General features: G+C 36.5%; 5 protein-coding genes across 8 annotated transcripts; 3 read left to right on the forward strand and 2 right to left on the reverse strand.

Annotated features, from left to right (window-relative positions):
- The first annotated feature begins 576 nt into the window (after nucleotides 1-576).
- LOC125196426 lies at nucleotides 577-3,372 on the forward strand. The gene is made up of 7 exons (XM_048094939.1): nucleotides 577-797; nucleotides 885-1,057; nucleotides 1,130-1,182; nucleotides 1,411-1,525; nucleotides 1,648-1,770; nucleotides 2,766-2,925; nucleotides 3,071-3,372. Exons 1-7 carry the CDS (start codon nucleotides 657-659, stop codon nucleotides 3,254-3,256), a joined length of 951 nt encoding a protein of 316 aa, XP_047950896.1. The 5' UTR covers nucleotides 577-656; the 3' UTR covers nucleotides 3,257-3,372.
- A 180-nt stretch (nucleotides 3,373-3,552) lies between these two features.
- Nucleotides 3,553-5,555, reverse strand: LOC125196427 (protein TRI1-like). The gene is made up of 2 exons (XM_048094940.1): nucleotides 5,259-5,555; nucleotides 3,553-3,910 (listed from the first exon to the last, which is right to left on the reverse strand). The coding sequence occupies exons 1-2, from the start codon at nucleotides 5,496-5,498 to the stop codon at nucleotides 3,785-3,787; spliced, it is 366 nt and encodes a 121-aa protein (XP_047950897.1). The 5' UTR covers nucleotides 5,499-5,555; the 3' UTR covers nucleotides 3,553-3,784.
- A 153-nt stretch (nucleotides 5,556-5,708) lies between these two features.
- LOC125197486 (RNA polymerase sigma factor sigB) lies at nucleotides 5,709-9,479 on the forward strand. Its single transcript, XM_048096238.1, has 7 exons — nucleotides 5,709-5,960; nucleotides 6,576-6,856; nucleotides 7,000-7,605; nucleotides 8,163-8,393; nucleotides 8,516-8,656; nucleotides 8,752-8,952; nucleotides 9,019-9,479. Exons 1-7 carry the CDS (start codon nucleotides 5,876-5,878, stop codon nucleotides 9,298-9,300), a joined length of 1,827 nt encoding a protein of 608 aa, XP_047952195.1. The 5' UTR covers nucleotides 5,709-5,875; the 3' UTR covers nucleotides 9,301-9,479.
- Nucleotides 9,480-12,120: 2,641 nt separating this feature from the next.
- LOC125193522 (protein SOSEKI 1-like) lies at nucleotides 12,121-15,156 on the forward strand. Of its 3 annotated transcripts, none has more exons than XM_048091338.1 (7): nucleotides 12,121-12,194; nucleotides 13,509-13,644; nucleotides 13,714-13,783; nucleotides 13,859-13,974; nucleotides 14,039-14,624; nucleotides 14,711-14,815; nucleotides 14,898-15,156. In XM_048091338.1, exons 2-7 carry the CDS (start codon nucleotides 13,524-13,526, stop codon nucleotides 15,049-15,051), a joined length of 1,152 nt encoding a protein of 383 aa, XP_047947295.1. In that variant the 5' UTR covers nucleotides 12,121-12,194; nucleotides 13,509-13,523; the 3' UTR covers nucleotides 15,052-15,156. The 3 variants fall into 3 exon arrangements, with proteins under 3 accessions (XP_047947295.1, XP_047947294.1, XP_047947296.1); XM_048091337.1 differs by lacking the exon at nucleotides 12,121-12,194 and adding an exon at nucleotides 13,192-13,217; XM_048091339.1 differs by lacking the exon at nucleotides 12,121-12,194 and adding an exon at nucleotides 13,198-13,217 and having other exon boundaries at nucleotides 13,513-13,644.
- Nucleotides 15,157-15,261: 105 nt separating this feature from the next.
- On the reverse strand, nucleotides 15,262-20,217 carry LOC125193523 (serine/threonine-protein phosphatase PP2A-2 catalytic subunit-like). Of its 2 annotated transcripts, XM_048091341.1 has the most exons (12): nucleotides 20,173-20,191; nucleotides 19,897-20,076; nucleotides 19,050-19,106; nucleotides 18,650-18,733; nucleotides 18,460-18,531; nucleotides 18,024-18,095; nucleotides 17,275-17,315; nucleotides 16,671-16,737; nucleotides 16,217-16,408; nucleotides 16,033-16,122; nucleotides 15,837-15,944; nucleotides 15,262-15,714 (listed from the first exon to the last, which is right to left on the reverse strand). In XM_048091341.1, the coding sequence occupies exons 2-12, from the start codon at nucleotides 19,987-19,989 to the stop codon at nucleotides 15,649-15,651; spliced, it is 942 nt and encodes a 313-aa protein (XP_047947298.1). In that variant the 5' UTR covers nucleotides 19,990-20,076; nucleotides 20,173-20,191; the 3' UTR covers nucleotides 15,262-15,648. The 2 variants fall into 2 exon arrangements, with proteins under 2 accessions (XP_047947298.1, XP_047947297.1); XM_048091340.1 differs by having other exon boundaries at nucleotides 19,897-20,217.
- Nucleotides 20,218-20,804: the final 587 nt, after the last annotated feature.

Genomic DNA, 20,804 nt, shown 5'->3' on the forward strand with positions numbered 1-20,804 from the left:
ATTAATTCCTAACGATACAGAGTCTGACTGAAATACAACTATACCAAGAAATAAAAAATGAAATATAGTCAAATTAACCATCGGAACGAATAAAATCATTAGCATGCACCTATAGTAAGTAATGTTGTTGATTCTTCAAATCGAATTAAAATAAATAAATTAAAACTAGTTTTAGTTCATTCTTGCGGAATAATTACATGTTATGGTTAAATGACTGGTTCTTGCTAAAACTGTCGAATATAGATAGACATATAATTGATTGCCATAAATTAGGGAGTAGCATCCATTTTATTTGGGAAGCTGATAAATTCGAATCCGAGACCAATATTAGCATAGGGAGAATAAAAAAATATGACGAACTTTACAAAAGTATTGATTCTTCGACAGTATGACTATTCTAATTTATCTAGATAGTTAGATGTTGGGCAAGAATATGTAAATGCTTCAAGTACGAAGTTTCATCTCGAATCATATCAACATCACTAAATATATTAAAAAAACCCTATTGCTAAGCATAATATATATGGTACATATGCTTAGAATTGATAGAGTTACGGCGGTAAATATTAATTATCCTTTTAAAAATTAAAGTGGTGATATTGAGGAAAATCTAGAGTGGACATTAACTACCACAAACGTCTCAACTGGCGGCGAAGATGGCCGTAGCTTTGGCTTCGCCGCCACTTCCTCAATTATCAGTAGCGTCAAAGCGCAGCTGCCGCTACCGTTGCACTTCACCACTCTCTCAGACCGACTCCTCCTCCTCCTCCTCCAACCGTCCTGCTGTCATTCTCCCTGTTAGTCCTCTTTGCTGCATTATTAATTCCTCAAGTAATTTCAAAATGCAATCTCCCAAATTATGTTTATGTTTGTGTTTGTTGCAGGGATTGGGGAATAATACCACCGACTACCAGAAATTAGCCCTAATTTTGAAAGATTATGGGGTGCCAACAGTCACTGCCAAGGTTTCCAGAATTGATTGGCTCAGAAATGCTGCTGGCTTGCTTGATTCAAATTATTGGCGTGGCACCCTCCGCCCTCGCCCGGTTCTAGATTGGTATACTTAGTCTCACCACCATTCACTTTCATGCTACATCAAACTAGTCTTACATCATGTATCTTAAGGCAGGTATCTTCAAAGGGTTGAAGAAGCTGTTAATGAGGCAAAGGAATTGGCTCAAGGTTTTCACTCAACATTGTTTTAACTATATTTGATTGATTCCACTTTGGTTTCCTTTAAAATTTTATATTGTGACTTCTTTGGCAAAAATATACTAGTACTATGGGAATCATGGTTTGATATACAATATAGTTTAAGTTTGTTACACTCATACAAAATATTTCACCAATAGAGTTGATCAATAGGCTTCCTAGACTAATTGAATCATAATGGAGTCATTTTCCGTGTAGGTTCTACATTATCTTTGATTGGGCACTCAGCAGGAGGATGGCTGGCCCGTGTTTATTTGCAAGAATATGGCACATCGGATATTTCCCTACTGTTGACATTAGGAACCCCACACCTGTATGCAATTTTCAGTTGTTGCTCTTCTTTCTTAGATTACTTATATGCCTCTTTCTCCATTATGTGCTTACTCATTGTTACAAAATGCTTTGCTGTTAAATGTTTCTCTTTGTTGATGTCAGTGCACCGCCTAAGGCCGTTTCAGGAGTCATAGATCAAACTAGAGGCCTCCTGGATTATGTTGAAAAGCATTGTGCTGAAGCTGTATACACCCCGGAACTAAGATACGTCTGCATCGCAGGGAGGTAACCTGAATTATGGTCAAAAATCATCCTAGAAGATTATACATTCAAATATACTATGGCTACAAAATACTTTCATTATTTAAGTTGTTCGTCATTTTTTATGTTATGATGCAAGTAAACCTACAAGAGATGAATTGCATCCTTACCTCTCTTTAGGCTTTTAATAACTTAAGTTGTTCGGATATGTGACTAATAATCACATTGGCTCCTTTTTTTCACTTCTCTCTCTCGTTTTGCATTCCTTTCTTCTTCTGTTTTTCTTGAAAAGTAGAACCACCTAGCAAAACATCTGTATAGATTTCTGCTTCCACCGACCAACATTATTGTAGATGAGTTGGAAAAGGGATAATGCTCGATGGTTCATTTTTTCTGCGTTTCCTAAACCTTTTTTAGGTATGTTGAGGAGAATGGTCATGGAAAGGATACAAAGATATCCATTTTAAGTCATGTACTCTATCGTTTTTTTTCTAATAAGGGTGAATGAATCATCTAGAAAAATCCAAGTCTGAACATAATATCAGTAATGAGATGTTGGCTTGAAGAGCTATTAACTCATCAGTGTGCAAAAGTTGTGAATAGATGGAGAGGTTGTTGTAGACAGCAAGGGCAGCTATGATAGAGCTGCAGAAGAGGATTTTGAAAATGCTATAAGTGTAACTTGTGTAAGGCTAAGGCTTGGGAGTATTTATCAATCAATTACAGAAACTATTCAAATATGTGAACCGTTTATTCAAGCTAAGGCTAAGGCTTCTTTAATCTGCAATCTTGATGTTTACTCAAGCTACTTAGAGTGCAGAGTTAAGTAGAATCTCTTGCATGCTTAGTATCGTTTATTCAAATAAAAAAAAATAAAACACAGTTTGTTCACAAGTAGAGGGCTACTATATTAGAGGTGATTAATGATCGGTAAAATATGTGAACTGTGAAGAGAAATGACTTCTACCAACGTGGGCTCCTGAAATTGCGGAAGCTGACCTTTTTGGTGCATACTGCAGATACATACAAGGTGTCCGTCTTCTTGGATCGACTAGTGATGAAAATCCAGAACTGATGATAGAAACAGAGCAACCAGTTGGTGAAATGAGTGTTGTTAAGACATCAGCACCAGCATCTGCCACTTTGCAAGCTCGATTTGTTGGTCAAGGATATAAGCAGGTAAACATCATTGCTTCAGGTTGGTTGGCTGGGGCTGCTTACTTATTAGTACCATCTAACAGTAAAAAAAAGTAGTCTCCCATAGTTTATGGAGAATCTATTCTTTTTTCCTTTCCTCATTCTAAAATTAAGATCTGTACATTAGGTTTGTGGGCAAGCGGATGTATGGGGTGATGGAGTAGTACCGGAGGTGTCCGCACACCTCAAAGGTGCACTCAATATCAGCCTAGATGGAGTCTACCATTCACCCGTTGGTTCCGAGGATGAAACAAGACCTTGGTATGGTTCACCTGCTGTTGTTCAGCAATGGATACATCACCTTCTCAACTGATTCTGCATTTCAGCAGTAAATAACTTTAGACTTTGTACAGATCACAATATACTTGAAGTTGAATCCACATATTACAGCCCTAGATTTATTTCAGTTCAAGTTATGGTATTCAATCATTCATCAGTCTTTACTTTCTCTGTTTGAAATAAGTTACTTAGTATAAAGCTCGCTGTTGTCTTTTTATAAGCAGTCAAGAATCTCAGTAGTTTGAACTTCCATTCAGACTGCCTTCCAATTTCAATAGCTGGATATACGAGTGGACAAATTATGACCTTTTAGGAAGAGCTGAAAGACAATTAGTCAAAATTCATGAATTTCAGAACAATTAGTCTGTTTCTATGTGTGCAGAAATCAGAAACAAGAAACAGCTTAGCGAGAGAGAGAGAGAGAGAGAAAGCAGAAATCATCCTACTTTTTACATTGTCAAGCTAGAAAATACGAATTTGGAAGTCGCCACAAAAAAAAGAATGTTAAATTAGAACTTGCAAGCAACTTCTTCATGAGGCTTGGACAACGCCCCAGCAGCATTCAAGCCGTCTTCACAAAGTGGGAAGAGAGCAGCTTAGCGATCTCAAGAAACCCCACTTTCTCCTTTCCTTCAAAGAGCTTCTTGAGCTTGTCATCACAGAAGATCTCCCTCCTATCTACCGGGTTCTGCACAAAAAGGTTTGGAACAATTCAATATTAACCAGTAAAATGGCTGCTGTTGGAATTTCAACTAGGTAGCAAGTTCAAATTCTATGTTTCACAGCCTATTTGAAGAAGCAATCATCTCAATGAAGCACAAGAAATAATAGCTTCCACGAAGAACCATACTCCCTCCGTCCCTAAAAAGTATGAACTATTTCATTTTTAGTCAGTCCCTGAAAAGTATGAACTTTCTAATTTTGTAAACTCCTTTCTTTCTAATGAGGTGGGACCCATTCTCCACTAACAATACTTTAAAAACTTTTTCTTTCTCTCTCTCTTACTTTTCCAATTATGCATTAAAACCCATGCCAAACCAAATGTTCACACTCTTTGGAGACAGAGGGAGTAGTATCTTCTTAAGGCTGAAGACAAGACACATTAGGATTGCTTCTTTTTAAAAGTGTTGATGCATTAAAAAGCTCAAATGGAGCATCTATTGGCAGCAGAACACACATGAGGGGAAGCAGGTAATCAGAATGGACAAATGCATCATGTTATTCAAGTACTGGAAGTCTAACGAGGCTTCTCTTATCTCATAGTAATTGATAATCCTATGTCTTAGCAAGTTAGATTGAGCTGTCTTCAAAGAAACAGCAAATATTTAAAGCTGTTACAGATTCAACTTGTATGCCTTATATATGAACTGTCAGTTCAATAAAAACAAATACTGTATGAGCTAATAGGAAACATAACTTCAGCTTCTTCAGGTCATAATGAGCTAATAGCCTGATACATATACATTCTAAAGAAACAGTAGTTCTTGTTGCATCAAGGATCGTATCTTCAAACTATAATTGATTATTACTCAATAAATATTTCCAACTTCCAAGCATTTTCTAAAGTATTACGAGCAACAACACGAATTATACATTTTACTGCATTTGGAGGGATAGTGCTAACATCTGTGACAAAATTCATTTGACACACAACAGACAGAAAGAAGGTTATAAAGATCAGAGTTTGATCAACCTAATAAGTATTTAATAACTAAAAACACTGTACTCCAACAAAGTACTAGTATTGAAACACTAAACCATCAAAAACCACATATGCCAATTAAACTGACAAGAACGTAAACTTGCTGAATGCTCAATAAATCATTGGACCAAATAAAATATCCCAATTTACATATTCAAACAAACATCACATACAAAAAGAAAATGTTCAACATATATATCCAACCACAACAAATGATAACAGTTCAATTAATCAAGTAATTAAACCATCACTGTTAAGTCCTTATGCAGCAACACAAACACGTAATACTACAAGATAGAAATTAGAAATGTAGATAGACAAAGTGCTACAATACCTGAAGATCGTTGAGCTTGATGTACGCCCAGACTTTCTTCACAGCCTCTACCCTAGAAATTTCTGGCTCACCCACAAAATCCTGAAGGGCGAGCGATATCGGTTTTGCCTTCATTATCCCAGACGGTGGGGTTGGCTTCTTTTGCTTAGGTGGCTTCGGTGCGGCGCTCGACGCCGCGGCAGACCTGGCGGCGGCGAGCAAAGCCCTGGAGCCCCGGAGCAATCCAGACGGCGTCGACATTGCCTTTCCTCTAGGGTTTGGATGGTGAGAGTGAAATTGAGAGTGATGAGAGGAGAGATCTCTTCCCTCTATTTTATTTTCAAATATTTTATTTATAAAAACATTTTTGCCGCTCTATTAAACTGAATGGGCTCGGCCCAAAAAGCCCAACTATTAATTAAGGAGATAAATAGTTGTCTTCCTCACTCCTCTTATCCTTATTATTATCTCTTTCTTTCTCTCTCTCCCCGAGAAGTTCACAACGTACTGCAGTGACCTGAGCTTCTCTGCGTCTTTGTATCTATATATCCCTCGTTCTCTGACTACTACGTGTTGGAGCAGGAGACATGGAATTGTAATGTTTGGAAGTGTAAATATAAATTTATAAATGTGTGTATATGGGAAGTATGCCGTGCCTGTTGCCGCAATTCAAGTGCTCGCCTGACACTTTCAAGTCTCAGAGCCATTCTTCTGTCCATTCATGTTAGTCATTCCCTCCTCTCTATGATTATTGATTGTGCAGCATTACTCCGTGGGTTTGTGGGTGTTCAATTGAGTTGGTAGCAGATTGGTTTAGATATATATGGTGTATTCTTTTGTGTGAGAGTTGAGAAGAATAGGCTGTTGTTCCTACTGGAGAATCAATTTATGAGATTTGAATTATGTTTTGCTACATTGGTGATACACATTGTAAGTCTCTATTATGTGTTGGATGCGGATGGGATATATTCACAATCCAGTTCGCCTAATCGCTGCTTCTGGGAAGTTTTGTTTTATTGGATATGATCAGATTTTTAAGATATTTGGCACCATCTCAAATTTCAAAAATACCTTTAGTTTTATCAACAACATGGGTTTTGTGAATCTTATAAGAGAACATCTTATTAACTCTAAAACATATTGTGAGGTGTAGTAGCTTATAAACGCTTTAAAGCGAGCTATGTTAACGCATGTAGATAGCTAGGTAGTTGTGGTTTTTATCATATAGAAGAACACAAAAAATTGTGGAGTCATCCTAACAGTTTGGGATGTTTATGCTATTGGTGACATCAGGCTTGTAGAGCTTTGGACTAATTTTGATAATGGACTTATTTGCAGTAAAGAGTAGAGAGGCCATCAATTTCCGGACACAATGTATCTCATCTGTCACGTCGGTGCCAACAGCCACAACATCATCAGTGCTTGAGTTGGAGAAGCTACAACTATCATCTTTAGAGGCTTTTCCTAATTCAGTTGCTGCTGATAGATCATGGAGAACATCGGCATCAACATCTGCAGTGCTTGAATTGGAGAAAGTAGCTTCTCTAGACACTCATTCAAATCATTTTATTGCAGAGAGACCATTGACATATGGTGGAGCAGTTGGGCCCCCATCTGAGGTTGGACAAAAAACATTCTACAGAATTCAGGATGTGATAATAGTTGTTTCTGTTTGATGGTTACATGCACACCTTTGAAATGAGAGACTGTCTTTAGCAAATTGTCTTGGATTTGAATTGATTTAACATTAATTACAATGCAGATACGTCATGGAGCCAATTTGGATGAGGCGACTATTTTTACAAGGGAAGAAACTGTCATCAGTGCTGCTGCATCTGAAGCACTTGCACTAGCTAAGGAGGCAGTTAAAGTAGCTAAAGAGGCCGCCATGATGATCACCCATCGTAAATCCACCAAGTCAAGTAGCACTACCACTGGAGTCTTACCTGAAGTAGATAATTTAATGTTTGAAAAGGGGAAGCTTACCTATCCTGCGGAAAAAGTTTTCACAGAGTCTAAAATTGCTGACATTGGGTTCGGCAGAAATTTTCCTGTTTCTGATCCCCTTGCAGAACCTGATGATGTGGAACCTAGTGCTGAGGAACTAGAGTTTCTCGAGTCACAACTGTCTGATAGTATAACTGTTAGATCAAAGCGTCAGACAGAACGTAAAGCCAGAAGAAGTAGGGCAGCAGAAAAGGCAGCAGCCAACATAGTGTCTGTGAAATCTGGTTCTTCAAGCCGGAAAAAACGCTCTTCTGTACAGGAAATAGATTATTCTGATCCCTTACGTTACTTAAGGGGGACAACAAGTTCTTCTAGGCTACTTACTGCTTCCGAAGAACAGATGTTGTCAGAAGGGATCCAGGTAGCTTTTGATAAATTTGCTTTCCGATTCATTCTTTTTGTAATGACACATATATTTACTTTGATATTTTTCTAGAAATCATTTTATTGACTGTGTAGCAAAATCAGCTTTGCTAAATCATTTAGTAACTTTCAATTTTAGGATCATGCTGCACTATGAAGTTTCACAGCCATTTTTTTGTTGTTGATAAATCTTTTGTCTTGCACTTCTCTATCTCTCCCCCTCTCTAAAACCTTATTTTTCTAGGAGCCTGAAATTATTACAGTCAATATTGATGGATCTTTAGGTTGATGGAAGTTTAGTCTTCATTTATCAGAAATCCCCTTTATCTTGGCATGTCCCATTATCATATCGATTTGCTTTGGACACTGATAAATGATGATATTTTAGATTTTTCCACTCAGTCTGACCAAACATTCTTAGTTATCATAGGTAATAGTTAGTGGGATCTTGGATTATCACTAAAATTTCTTATTCTTTCTGTTCTATGAGCCTCTTGCAGTGATTAGATGAGTCATGTTGCTTTTGCATTTAACGCATATCTATAATGAACGCAGGTCCTACTGAAGTTGGAAAAACTACAGGAAGAGCTTACTCAACGTTTTGGAAGCCCGCCTACTTTTGCCCAATGGGCTGCCGCGGCTGGTGTTGATCATAAAACCTTGAGAAAACAACTGGATTATGGTCGTCTATGCAAAGATAAAATGATTAAGAGCAACATACGGCTAGTTATTTCTATTGCAAAAAATTACCAGGGAGCCGGGATGAATCTTCAAGATTTGGTTCAGGTATTCATTATCTGATTGTCAAATCTGAAGTTACAACGTAGAAATTTAAAAAAAAAAAATCCTATGACCTATTTGCCTCAAACCCCATCATTCACTAATTGGTCTTATTGGTATGTCCACAGGAAGGGTGTCGCGGACTCGTGAGAGGTTCAGAGAAATTTGATGCCTCAAAGGGTTTCAAGTTCTCCACCTACGCTCATTGGTGGATAAAGCAAGCAGTACGAAAATCACTTTCTGACCAATCCCGGACAATTAGACTACCAGTAAGAATTCTGCTGTGCATTATTTTATCCATCGAATAACCGAGTGACTGTACAGTTTAACATGGAGGCTTATGTGATCTTAATTTGCTCGACAGTTTCACATGGTTGAAGCTACTTACAGAGTGAAGGAGGCAAGAAAGCAACTCTACAGCGAAAATGGTAGAGTTCCTGATGACGAAGAAGTTGCTGAAGCAACAGGGCTCTCCATGAAGCGACTTTCTGCAGTCATGCTGACCCCCAAAGCTCCAAGGTCCCTCGACCAGAAAATCGGAGTCAACCAAGACCTCAAACCTTCAGTATGTCCCAACATCACATCTTCTCATGACATCTCATTACGCCGTCTAACTTTTATTCTTGTATAGGATGTGATTTCAGACCCTGACGCAGAAACATCAGAGGAGTTGCTGACTAAGCAGTTAATGAGACAGGACTTGGCAAAGGTTCTGGACAGCCTGAATCCGAGAGAAAAGCAAGTTGTGTCGTGGCGGTTTGGGCTGGAGGATGGTAGAATGAAGACATTGCAAGAAATAGGGGAGCTTATGGGTGTGAGCAGGGAAAGGATCAGGCAGATAGAATCAAGCGCCTTTCGTAAGCTGAAGAACAAGAAGAGAACGAAACACCTGCACCAGTATGTGGCGTCATAGCAACTCCCCTTCATATTTTTGAGGCTTGCTTGTTGTCTGGTTCGTGTTAGGGAATTTTTCTCATTTTTCATCAGCTTTAACCCTTCTCTTTACGAGATCAGCATATATATCATGATAAGAATAGCTCCTATCATGTGTGAATACCACATTTTTGTGTTACATAAATTTGTTTTTGTTTATGAAATACCAATAAATTTTGTGCGCACGCTGATTTGGACAGAAATGAAGATTTTTAGTTGGGTTAAAAGAATTAGTTTAAGATTGAGATGATTATGTTAAAATAAATGGAGGTTGGATTTGGATTCTGTAACTAGAGACACTTTTATTTTAAGGTATAATTTAGTATATAGCCATTGATGCTTGGATTAGTAATTGGTTTGCATTTGCAGTAGCTGAAAATGAAGACTAGAGTTATTATGTAAGAAATTAAAATGGAATTACGGTTTTCCACATGATTTAGGATTTTGATTTTTTGAGTGACGGTCTTTTACCAATTTATTTGGCAAAGCTCGAGCGCAGGAATAAATGAGAGGAATTGAGATAGGTGGGCTATAAATTGGCTTAATTTTATTTAGGATCAAGTTCTTTTTTATATTTTGTGAAATTATTTTATATTGTTATCTATTTAGAATTAAATTGTGAAATTTAATTTCATTTAATTTCATTAACTAAATATAACCGACTGGCCCAACAATATTAATAAGAAATCATATTTAATTGTCTCATTATTAGTGGCTCATTTTAACATTAAACATAGTTCTTGTTTTTCATTCATGTATTAAAAAGTAACGAGTCACTAACTTTGAAGGAAAAGAAACTATTCAACGTCGTCATGATTATTTGGAGATGAAGATAATTAGCAGTAGTACAATATTCTTAGTCCCGAATGAAGCTGTGGGCTCAAAACACATGCAACATGCAACATCATTCATTTTCCCTCTGTTTATGTAATTTTTTTGCTTATTTCAAGCATGCAATTACATTTCGTTATTTTAGTGAAAATGTTAAAATTTTTGTTTGTTCGTAAATTAATTTAATTGTGAGTTTTAAATAGTAAATTATAAAATAAAAAAATTAAAAATTTATAAAAATGAAAATTGTAGTAAGTATATGAATAGCATAAGCACTAAGCACTCACTTATCAGTGCTTCAGAGATATGGATAATGTTTAAAAACATACTCCATATAATGTTCAACTTCTAGTGATCAACATTGTGATTCTTAATACCGTAAATATCAATATTGAAAACGGGGAAATCTCAATTTAAATATAATAAAATAAAATAAAATTACTGTCATTGTTAAGTTGACAAAATGGATTTTCCCAACACTATCTATTTAATGATGTTTTTTCTTGACACGACGGCAATAGGTAGATTGTGTATTTAGCATGGTTGATTCATGGAGTAGGTACAACCGTCATTGCAATTAATATCAATACACTTGTGAAGCTGATATTTAATCATTTTTTTTAAAAGAAAACAAACCAATCCTGAAACTAAAACAATTAACGAACGTAAAAAAAAATACCTATTCTATTACGAGCTTACCAAGTACTTAGATTCTCAAAGATAAACTCTCAAAAACATGGACTCCTCTAAAAAAACTATAATAGAAGCTGACAAAAAAAGTTTGTTGCAAATTATCTTTTCTATGCACGTGTCAAACCACAACTAGTCAAAAGTTGACACTTAGTTGTGATTCTAAATCTGTCCGTAATCATTGACACTCCGATAAAACTCTCACTCTCAACCCCAATCCTTCAAGCTCTAACCCATAGAATATGCTCTAAATCTTCGCCATTAATAGGATGGAGCAACTCCCAATGTTAACAACAAACCATGTCTCCACCCCCTAGAGCATCGAAAAAGCTTTCTACCAAAAGCTCGTCTCAAACCCCCTCCAGTGGAAGCATCCGTGTTTAACTTGATAGTACCCACCAATTGAGGTAGGCAGGTAGCCATCGAATAAACATAGGTGCATGTGTAGCTCCTATGTATATACTCTCTCCATCCCACCATAAGCGAGACGTTTCTTTTTTGCAATCGTTTTAGAAAAATGATAGTATAAAATTGTTAAAATGAAGTGCCTCCCTCATGGTGGGCGAAAGGAGTACAATTTGTCAAGCTAAGCTCCCAATGGTCTAGGCCATATTGAAAATCAACATTGTAGCGCTGGACCGGGATTAAATAAAACGTGGGCCGTGCTTAAATAACGGATCGATCTAATCTTGTATCTTGAGTCTTGACAACTAAATCACTAAATGCAAGACTAATAGAATTAGTACTCCCTCCGTCCCACTTAAAATGAAACATTTGGAAATCGGCACGGGATTTTATGTAGTGTTGTTTTGTGAGTTAATGAAGAGAGAGTAAAGTAAGAGAGATGAAAATGTAGAGAGAAAGTTGTTTCCATTTTAGAAAACGTTTCATTTTTAATGGGACAACCAAAAAAGGAAAACGTTTCATTTTTAATGGGACAGAGGGAGTATTACATTAACTATCGAAATAGTCTGGCCAAGCTGCAATCAAGGATAATGTGATCACAAAATTTTCATACTAGTTTTGAAGTTACTTCATTTCTTGGCTGAAGCTGCTGCCCCATTTCTATCATATTAATTGTTTGAAAATGAACAACTAACACTAAATTTACAAGAAACATAAGATACGGTTAAGGTCAACCGATTGTTATTCAATCATAAATGCATGAAAACCCTTCTCGCTAAATCCATAATTTTATTTGCAATTAATTTGTTGTTTATTGCTTGGGGCTTCACTTCACTACCTATATATATATCTGTGATGTTTTCCTCTTGCTTTATGAGTATGTTTTTTTCATAGAAGCTGAAATTGGTCATTTCCATTAAACATCCACTTCCGGACTGAATTTTACAGGTACCTAATTATATATAACTATGTTTATGTGTGTTCCTGCAGTCATGTGATTTATGTGCGAATGAAAGTTTGGTGATAATAATTAATTTTTACATATTAGATTATAATTGTGACATTATTATTATGTGATATCCAATTTGCACTCTGCACTGCATGCATGACAATGGAATAGAACTTAGAAGTATATGTGACAATTACCCACTGTTCTCCAGTTATAGATAATTTGGAAATTAATCACCCATGAAAACAGTATTCCACAATAATCACCAAATCAAGAGAGGGAAAAGTAATATTAAAAAAAAAAACCATCATGTCAGATTCAATAGTAGTAATTAAATAGAATTTCCCTGCTTTTGTGCAATTTACAAATTTTGTTATCATGATATATATGGATCATATAATTATATTGTAACTCTAATTCTCATTAATTACTTAATGATGGGGCAGTTGCTTCCCAACTAAATCATCATATTTAAATAATTAAAAGTATTTTTTCATTGCAAGACCTCAATTCAAACCAAAACGAATCCAACTCAATTACCATCTTATTTAAATGCTACTTATATGATTAGACGAGAAATTTTATTCTACTAACCATTTGAGCACTAAAAATAGAGAAATTTATATATCTCCATTTAATAGGTCGGGATTCGAGGGTTTGAGTCCCCGAAAAGGTAAACGGGGAACCATGATTCTTTAAAAAACAAGATCATCTTTATAAAAAATAAAAGAAAAGTTGGTCAAAAGCTGCATATTAGAAATAACAATATACCCCGAAATGAAATGCTAGTTCTTGGAATAGACCAAGTTTGCCAAATTAATAGCTTTGTTATATTACAGTTATAGATTTTATCCTAGTGTGCAAAACCCCATATTAGTAGTAGTACTATATAACAAAACTACCTCCCCAAAATATTAATATACACACACACACATATAAGTATAAACCAATCCAATCTCCCTCACTGCGTGTGTATGTGCTTTTTTCCTGCAGAAAGCGAATTAACAGATCATAATTATATGGTAAAAAATCTCTTTATCCAATGATCCTTTCGATTCTCGCAACAATTACTAATGCAATGCATTTTATATTTTAAACTAGGAGTATGTTTGTCGTTGTAGGCCTGCAATATTAGATGCATGCATGTTTTTTTTATTTATTTTTTGTGTTTTGTTTATGTTTTCTTGCTTTATCTCAGGCCGGCATAGAACATAGAATTCTTTCTTGGGTTTCACTCGCCATTTGAACTTGTGTTTTATTCTTTTCTTCCTAAGAAAGTGAAATAAGGAGGCATTTTTGTTGTTTTTTGTTAGGCAGAGAAACAACTAATGGAGACACAAGAAGTGAGGAGGCTTCACATCGTCTACTTTCTTAGTCGAAAGGGGCGTATCGAACACCCTCATCTCATTCGAGTCCATCATCTCTCCAGAAATGGTGTTCGATTGCGAGGTTTGGTTTGGTAATTTTGAGTTCACAAAACCAGATGATATGTTTATGATATGAAACTGTGCAATGCAGATGTGAAGAGATGGTTGTCGGAGCTGCGTGGGAACGAGATACCGGAGTCGTTTTCTTGGTCATACAAGAGGTAGGTTTCATTTTTGTACATTTTCATGAAGTTGGAAATTTGGAGGTGTGTTTTTTTATTGATTTTGTTGTGCAGGAGATACAAAACAGGGTATGTGTGGCAGGATTTGGTAGATGATGATCTCATCACTCCCATTTCAGACAATGAGTATGTGCTTCAAGGATCAGAGATTTCATCCATCAATATCAAAGGTAGATTCTTTCACTTAGTGTCTGTCCAAATTGAATCTTTTTAAATCAGAATATTCATACACAGAGCAAAAAGTTAAGGAAAAAAAACAAACTCAACCAACAACAGAGGCCTCAGTTGAAGTCTCATCAAAACCGGCGTCTGAAATCGAAGAAGAATCGCCGTCTTTTGGCTCAGAGACATCCACATGTACAGATGACTCGGGAAAAGTCGAGATGCAGAAAAGTACGGACACAACCAAAGAAGAAAAGCCGAGCATCGATGACAAAGTGGGGAGGCACTGGCCTTTTTACTCCACACTTTTGAGCAAGAAGAGGAGCAAGAATGCCACTGTTGATGAAAAGACTGCTGCAGCTGAGGCTGTTGAATTGTGCAAGGACTTGGCATCGGAGCCTCAATGCATGAAGAGCAAGAACAACGCAAACAGCAAATCAAAAATGCTCAAGAACCTGATCACTTGTGGGGATGTAAAGACGAATGAGTCTGCGGTTGTTCTAATGAAGAAACCAAACAACAAGCCTTTCACGAGCACGTGTTGGAGTGATGTGGAGAATGTTCATTCCGCTGCGTTGTGGAAAAGGGATAGTGGCTTCGGAGGCTCTCAGAGGGTGTGTAGGATTCCTGCTTCGGCTCGACAGTACTTTAGTGGAAGGTAAATATTTCTTGTCATTTGTCTACTGTGAAGTCTGTGATAACTTACTCTGAGAAAATGATGGAATAATGATTGAATTCTTACAGGAGGAGCCTTGATGGGATCGAGGATTTGAAGAAGAGCAAGAGTGAACCAACAGAGCTAAAAGCACCTTGTGCTCCTTATAAGCCAGTGAACGGGCCAAATTGCTCGTAAGTAGATGTTGCTTTCTTGAGAAATTGTCCCCTCGGGCGAGCCACCGAAATGCAGTTATGTGTTTCTTTGTTGTTGCAGACAATGTGGAAAGGTGTTCAAGCCAGAGAAGATGCATGCCCACATGACATCTTGCAAGGAGCTGAAAGCTTTCTCCAAATGTGCTGCTGCTGATAATAAGGCAACTAATGAAAGTGGGGACTCATTTTCTGGCCATTTGCTCACTCTTTACTAATTCAAGCCACGTTTTATAGATAGAAAGATGTAAAGCATTTCAGCCTTCTTTGTGAAAAGAGATGCAATTTCGATACATTTAGTTTTAACCCTTAGATTATGTCAATCGTCTTTGTTTGTGTGTGTGTGTGAGAGAGAGAGAGAGAGAAAAAGTAAATGAAGTACAGGATTAAACCAGACAGTACATATCAAGATTTCAATAGCATGAAGATTTGCAACCAACAAAATGAAAAGGATTAAATTGACAGATTGTGCAATAATTCCAACAACACACCTATCCTCCAAATGGCAGTGATTCAAAGATGAATATAAAAACAAAAGATAATTAAGAGTAGAAATGGGGAACATCACATCAAAAAAATTATAGAACATGATACACAGAAGCATCCCCTATTCCAACTTCCACACCTCTGGATCCTAAGAAAGGTTAGAATATAACTTGCAAGACTAGGACCCTCTCATCTTGCATGCATCTTCCCACTTGCACCAACTTCAAATAGGTGAATTACTTGAACCTCAAATCTCTCAGGTAACAACCATGCAAGCACCCCAAACTGACACATCATATAGCCGGAAGACGTGTTTACAAGTATCAGAGCTACAAGAAATAGTCGGGGGTCCTCCGAGTGACATCAGGTTCTCCTCTCCTTGGAGCTGGCTCAAACTATAGAGATAAAGTTCAAGGAACATCGTCAACTAACTGCTACATGAGCCAATTTGGAAACCTATTCTTGTGTTTTTCTTTTGGCTGAAAACGAACAGACTGCATGAGAATAGAGGCAAAACCTGGATAAATGTATGCTCCCTGCAATCATCAACTTCCAAAATGGATGCCATATTTCCACAGCGATAACAATAATTTGGTGCACTAAATATAGTGACAACCTTTTGTTCCTGCAGACAAAGCAAAATCAACAATGAAAATCCACAACTCATGGTAATATAGAAAGAAAAAGGGTCTAATATGAATTTGAATATTTACATGGGCCCAGTTATATCCTTCCATAACCAGTTGATGAGCTCTGGCAATTAGTTTTAAGCTGTTGCTGTGGTTGAACTGCTCTGATATGTCCTGGGGAAGAAGTAGGCATAATTGAAGAATTAATTAGTAAGTCAAAGTCCTCGTGGAAGAATAAAACTAGAACCATTATCAGGAAGAAGAATACCTGCCCAAAAGTGTATCCAGCACCACGGGGAGATATACCCCAACCACAACGATCATCGGGATCAGACCACAAAAGATCACACATAGGACCTTCATGTGGAACTTCTTGAACACGATCAAAGTTTCTTATATTGTCAAGGGTCTCAACTGACGGGGATAAACCACCATGGAGACAAAATATTTCGGATTCAACCTGCACAAAGATGACTTATCTCAGATTTAATTTAATAGCACGCACAATAAACCATACACCTAAAACAATCAAGTCCAATGTAAGAAACAGGAAACTGAACCTATAAACTACAATTGCAAGCCTGTACAATTCAGTCCTTAATAAACATCTGTGTAGGGTCAGTAAGAAATAAGACTCCAAAGAAACTGTTTACACCTCTGATAGCATACATGTCAATGAGAAACTTTGAAATAACAATATATGGAAGAGAGGATCTACGAACCAATGCGGTCAGGGGAAAATAATCAAACAGATCGGTGAATGTCTTCCAAACATTAGCATTTCCATACCTATAACAAAAGAGATAATTTAAAGGCATCAGTATTTATGTAGGATGTGAAGAACATGTGCATATCAGTAAAGCATCCTTGCCGTATCACAGATACTCGAATACATCCTTGCGAGACAATACATGGACAGAGATAATTTACAGAAAACTGGAGTCACTAATGCTTCTACTTGACCAATATATGTTAATATGAATTTCTTAACTGAAGTCCTCAGTAACTACTAAAAATTCACTTGCTCTAGCATACCTTCTGTTTGCATATGCAATATTTTATATGCAGATATTGATTACAGACAAGAATCCTAAGTAATAAAGTAACATAACAAAATTATGAAAATCATAAATCATACCACCTAAATCTATTAAAGAATCATATTGTGGTCTTTGGTAAGGAAAGTTTAACTCAACAGTAACACTAAGTGAGCCTTATTATTTTAAGCCTTGCCATATGTTTCTCAAGAAAGAAAATTTAAGTTATGATTAAACATTACTGAAACAACTTGGGAATAGATGAAAAAGGGTAACAAAAGAAACTCACTTGCGCAAACATTCATCATAAAAACCATATACTTGAGTGATCTGCACGGAGGAGAAAAAATAAATAGTAAGGCAATAGTAGACAAACATATTACTTTAAGGATAGCAATTACAGCAATGGGCAAGTAAATAAAACAACAATAGTTCTCCTGAATAGTTGAACAGAAAAATAAAGATTTAAAGTTCCTCAGATGAGAAAGAAGATAAAGAAATGTACAAAAGAGTCAATAAATTGAACACGCAAATCCATGGGACCAAATAAAGAAGTCCTCATACAAACAGCTAACTATAGTAACACAACACACCCAGGAAACAACAAATCCTGGATCTGTAGCATTAGCTCCAACAGAGAGGTCAGGCTGTCAGCAATCTCAAAGTATAAGACTGGATCAAAATTTTGCTTTAACAAATGCTAGTAGTCCTAATGCTACACAGAACATCATCTTCTAAATTTTTTCAGTACAATCACAATTTACCCCAAAAATAACTGTTAAAAGTTAGCTGCAGCACAAACAAAACTCATACACCATTCAAAATCAGCTGCACATACAATCAGAAAATAATATAATGTTTAACAGATTAAAATGCACATAGCAGTGACTGAAACACATAAATTTTATAGCATAAATGAGGTTTACATTCAATTGCCAACAATATAAACAAATTTGTAAAAAAGGAAACAGGTTCCAAGTACTGTAAATAACTAAATATATTAAAAAGGAACAGGAATGGCCAAAAACTAATCAATACCTGTCTACTTTCATGATTTCCTCTGAGTATAGTGATACGTTGAGGATAGCGCACTTTCAGAGCCACTAATAGCTGCAGAAAATAAGACTATAAGCACCTCTAAAAGATGTTTGGTAAAGCATTCGAAGCTGCACCACACAAGAGCATGAACGGTGTTATCGGAAGACACGTCAAAGAGAAGGGGGGAAAGAGTGTATAACACAAGTTGTAAGACACAAATCTCCTACAAAATATCGAACACCTATCACCTAAAATTCACAGATAATATCAAGATAATTCCAAAATCAGAGTCATTGGGCTCGTTCTTATAGTTATAATTCCCCCTTATTAATGCCCACGATCAAAGCTATCAATATAATTCATCCCACGTGAATAATATAAGCTGTAAGCAATATAGAAATCATTCCAAAATAGCATTAATAGGACTTGTTCTTACAGTGACAGTCTCCACCGAATAGTATCCACGATCAACATAATCTCCCATGAATAGATAATTTGTGTCTGGACACTGTCCATATGAAAAAAATGAAATTAATATGAGAAACTAGTCGAACATTAGCCAATACATTTTAACTGAAAGTTGAAGAAACTTAGAAGATAGCAAACTATCATGGCCAAAGTAATACCTTCCCTCCAATGCGGAATAGTTCAGCAAGATCATGAAATTGACCGTGAATATCACCACAAATTGTCACGGGGCTTTTCACTGGCTGCAGCGACAAAGAAAGCAATATAGCATCTCCAATTATTAAGTTTTCATATATATCCTCAAATTACCCAGATAAAAGGATTGAGCCACCTCACTGAAGGGCAGAGATCAAGTATCATTAACTATCCCACTTATACTAAGATATCAAATGTAAGAAAATAGTGAGACAAAATAAGAAACTGTATTTTTCCAAAGTAAAACAGTTTAGAGAGTAGGGGAACCCATAATATATCTAAAAATGTATATGTACGGTAAATGCATGTTAAATTGCTAATCAGGGCTAAACTAAACTCAACAACTAGAGAAAAACTTAATACCTGAACATTACTCTCCTCCATCAGTATCTCCTTAGCCTTCTCACATAAGGCCCTAACCTACATTCAGCATATAACCAACACTCAACCAACAAAATCCATTTCATCTCCAAGATAATTTGCTGAAAAAGATTCCAAGAATAAAACAGAACATTCGACATACATAAAGGAGAGATCATACAACAGGTCAAACCATCAGCAATATTGAGAACCACGCCACAAATTTTAAATTAAACTGCAAATGAGTTGACAAAGCTAGCAAGGTTGACCACTCAGAGGAGTGGCAAGAAAGATCATTTATTAGATGCTCATCAAATCTGAAACATCACAAGCATCTATACATTACGAAGTGGCCAACTTTTACATCGCCAAAGGAGGTGCAGTTAGTTCTTGCCTCAGCAAAAAGAGGTGCCGATAGTTCAAACTGAAGGGGAGTAGAGTAACTTATCAGTTACCAACTGGAGTAGCAGTTACTATTAGTTTCTAAGTATCAGGCAAACTGCTTAAATAAAGCTTCAGTCGGATGTTCTAACTACCTCCCACACTCTTTTCGGACCTCACCTCAACTACAGAGTCTCTAGCAAGTAGCAAGGCTCCTCACACTCTACCAGTTACGGTAAAAAAATCACTCAATAGAAAGCTCACAACCTCAATCTAGTCATTCCCAAGAAACCCTACACTAAAGTTATCAAATTTAAGAAATATAAAGAATAAGTATCCCCATACACCTCTAAACTTGTCGAATTCACCAATCGGTACAAATCTATCAGATCCATAAATTCCAGGCTTAAGCTAATCTAAACAGAAAATCAACAAGGGTCTCGGAAAATAAGAAATAAATGAAGAAAACCTCGGGCTCTGCTAAAGGCTTGCACTGGTTGAGCTGAGCAATCTGCTCGTCCAGATTCCCATGTGTGCTCTCCGCCACCAGATCCGCGCTCATCTTGCTTCTTCCTCCTTCCAGTTTCAGATCCACCCCGCGGCCTCCCCGCCACCAAAACTAGGCGCCTCGGGAAGATATGACTCCACCCTAGGGCAAAATTTAGGGAAGTGAAAAAGTGATAGGAGAAAGAAATACAGGATTCAGTGAATCTAGAGAGAGAAAGAAGTAGAAGAGGAGGAGCACGAGGACTCGCGAAGAGTGCGCGCGGATGAAGATGGTGGAAACCGAGGAAGGAAAATTATACTTTAAAATGCTCGATTTTTAATCCATTTATTTATTCATTTTGAAATTTTTATGTTTTGAATTTTGATTTTGATAAATGGCTTTATTTGGATGTTTACTTTTCCATATTTGAACTTTTTTTCCTCCAAAAAAAAGATACGTTATTCAATTTGAAAAAAAATTGACCACCAATTAGTTCAAATTAAACCACCGAAGTCTTTCTTTATTAAATTTGGTCTTCTTTGTTCTTAATTAAAGAGATTGTTGTCTGTTGAGTAACTGTCTAGGTGAAGTGTGGATTTATCTTTTTTTACATTAATTATGTGTAGTGAATACTAATGAATTCATGTAAAATACCGAGTTTTCTGATTATGAGGCTTTTCCATGCTCTACAGAATGCAAGCAATAGATAAATTAAAATTTTCTATTTAGTTATCAAATACAGTAAAAGTTATTGACGCATTTTTTAATGCCTACATGAACTACAATGCAAAAATTAATCTTAGATTAATATCCACTTGAGAATGAAAGAGAGTGTTGAGTACAATTTAGAAATGCATTTATAATCAAACGGATTTATAAGTGAATTCAGT

The sequence above is a fragment of the Salvia hispanica genome, chromosome 6, assembly GCF_023119035.1.
Source record: "Salvia hispanica cultivar TCC Black 2014 chromosome 6, UniMelb_Shisp_WGS_1.0, whole genome shotgun sequence".
Classification (NCBI taxonomy): Eukaryota; Viridiplantae; Streptophyta; class Magnoliopsida; order Lamiales; family Lamiaceae; genus Salvia; species Salvia hispanica.

Bases quoted from the DNA above. Each gene is read 5' to 3' on its own strand.
- LOC125193523 (XM_048091340.1), bottom strand. From the start codon at position 19,989: ATGAGCGCGGATCTGGTGGCGGAGAGCACACATGGGAATCTGGACGAG. The intron at 18,096-18,459 runs GTAAGAACAAGT...TATTTTCTGCAG, and splicing joins ATTCGGTGGAGACTGTCACT to CTATTAGTGGCTCTGAAAGT. The intron at 17,316-18,023 runs GTATTGATTAGT...TCCTCCGTGCAG, and splicing joins GAAATCATGAAAGTAGACAG to ATCACTCAAGTATATGGTTT.
- LOC125196426 (XM_048094939.1), top strand. From the start codon at position 657: ATGGCCGTAGCTTTGGCTTCGCCGCCACTTCCTCAATTATCAGTAGCG. The intron at 1,526-1,647 runs GTATGCAATTTT...TGTTGATGTCAG, and splicing joins ACATTAGGAACCCCACACCT to TGCACCGCCTAAGGCCGTTT. The intron at 1,771-2,765 runs GTAACCTGAATT...TGCATACTGCAG, and splicing joins TACGTCTGCATCGCAGGGAG to ATACATACAAGGTGTCCGTC.
- LOC125197486 (XM_048096238.1), top strand. From the start codon at position 5,876: ATGGGAAGTATGCCGTGCCTGTTGCCGCAATTCAAGTGCTCGCCTGAC. The intron at 5,961-6,575 runs GTTAGTCATTCC...ACTTATTTGCAG, and splicing joins CCATTCTTCTGTCCATTCAT to TAAAGAGTAGAGAGGCCATC. The intron at 6,857-6,999 runs GTTGGACAAAAA...ATTACAATGCAG, and splicing joins CAGTTGGGCCCCCATCTGAG to ATACGTCATGGAGCCAATTT.
- LOC125193522 (XM_048091337.1), top strand. The intron at 13,975-14,038 runs GTAGATTCTTTC...ATTCATACACAG, and splicing joins TTCATCCATCAATATCAAAG to AGCAAAAAGTTAAGGAAAAA. The intron at 14,816-14,897 runs GTAAGTAGATGT...TTGTTGTTGCAG, and splicing joins GTGAACGGGCCAAATTGCTC to ACAATGTGGAAAGGTGTTCA.
- LOC125196427 (XM_048094940.1), bottom strand. From the start codon at position 5,498: ATGTCGACGCCGTCTGGATTGCTCCGGGGCTCCAGGGCTTTGCTCGCC. The intron at 3,911-5,258 runs GTATTGTAGCAC...CTTTTTGTGCAG, and splicing joins TCAAGCTCAACGATCTTCAG to AACCCGGTAGATAGGAGGGA.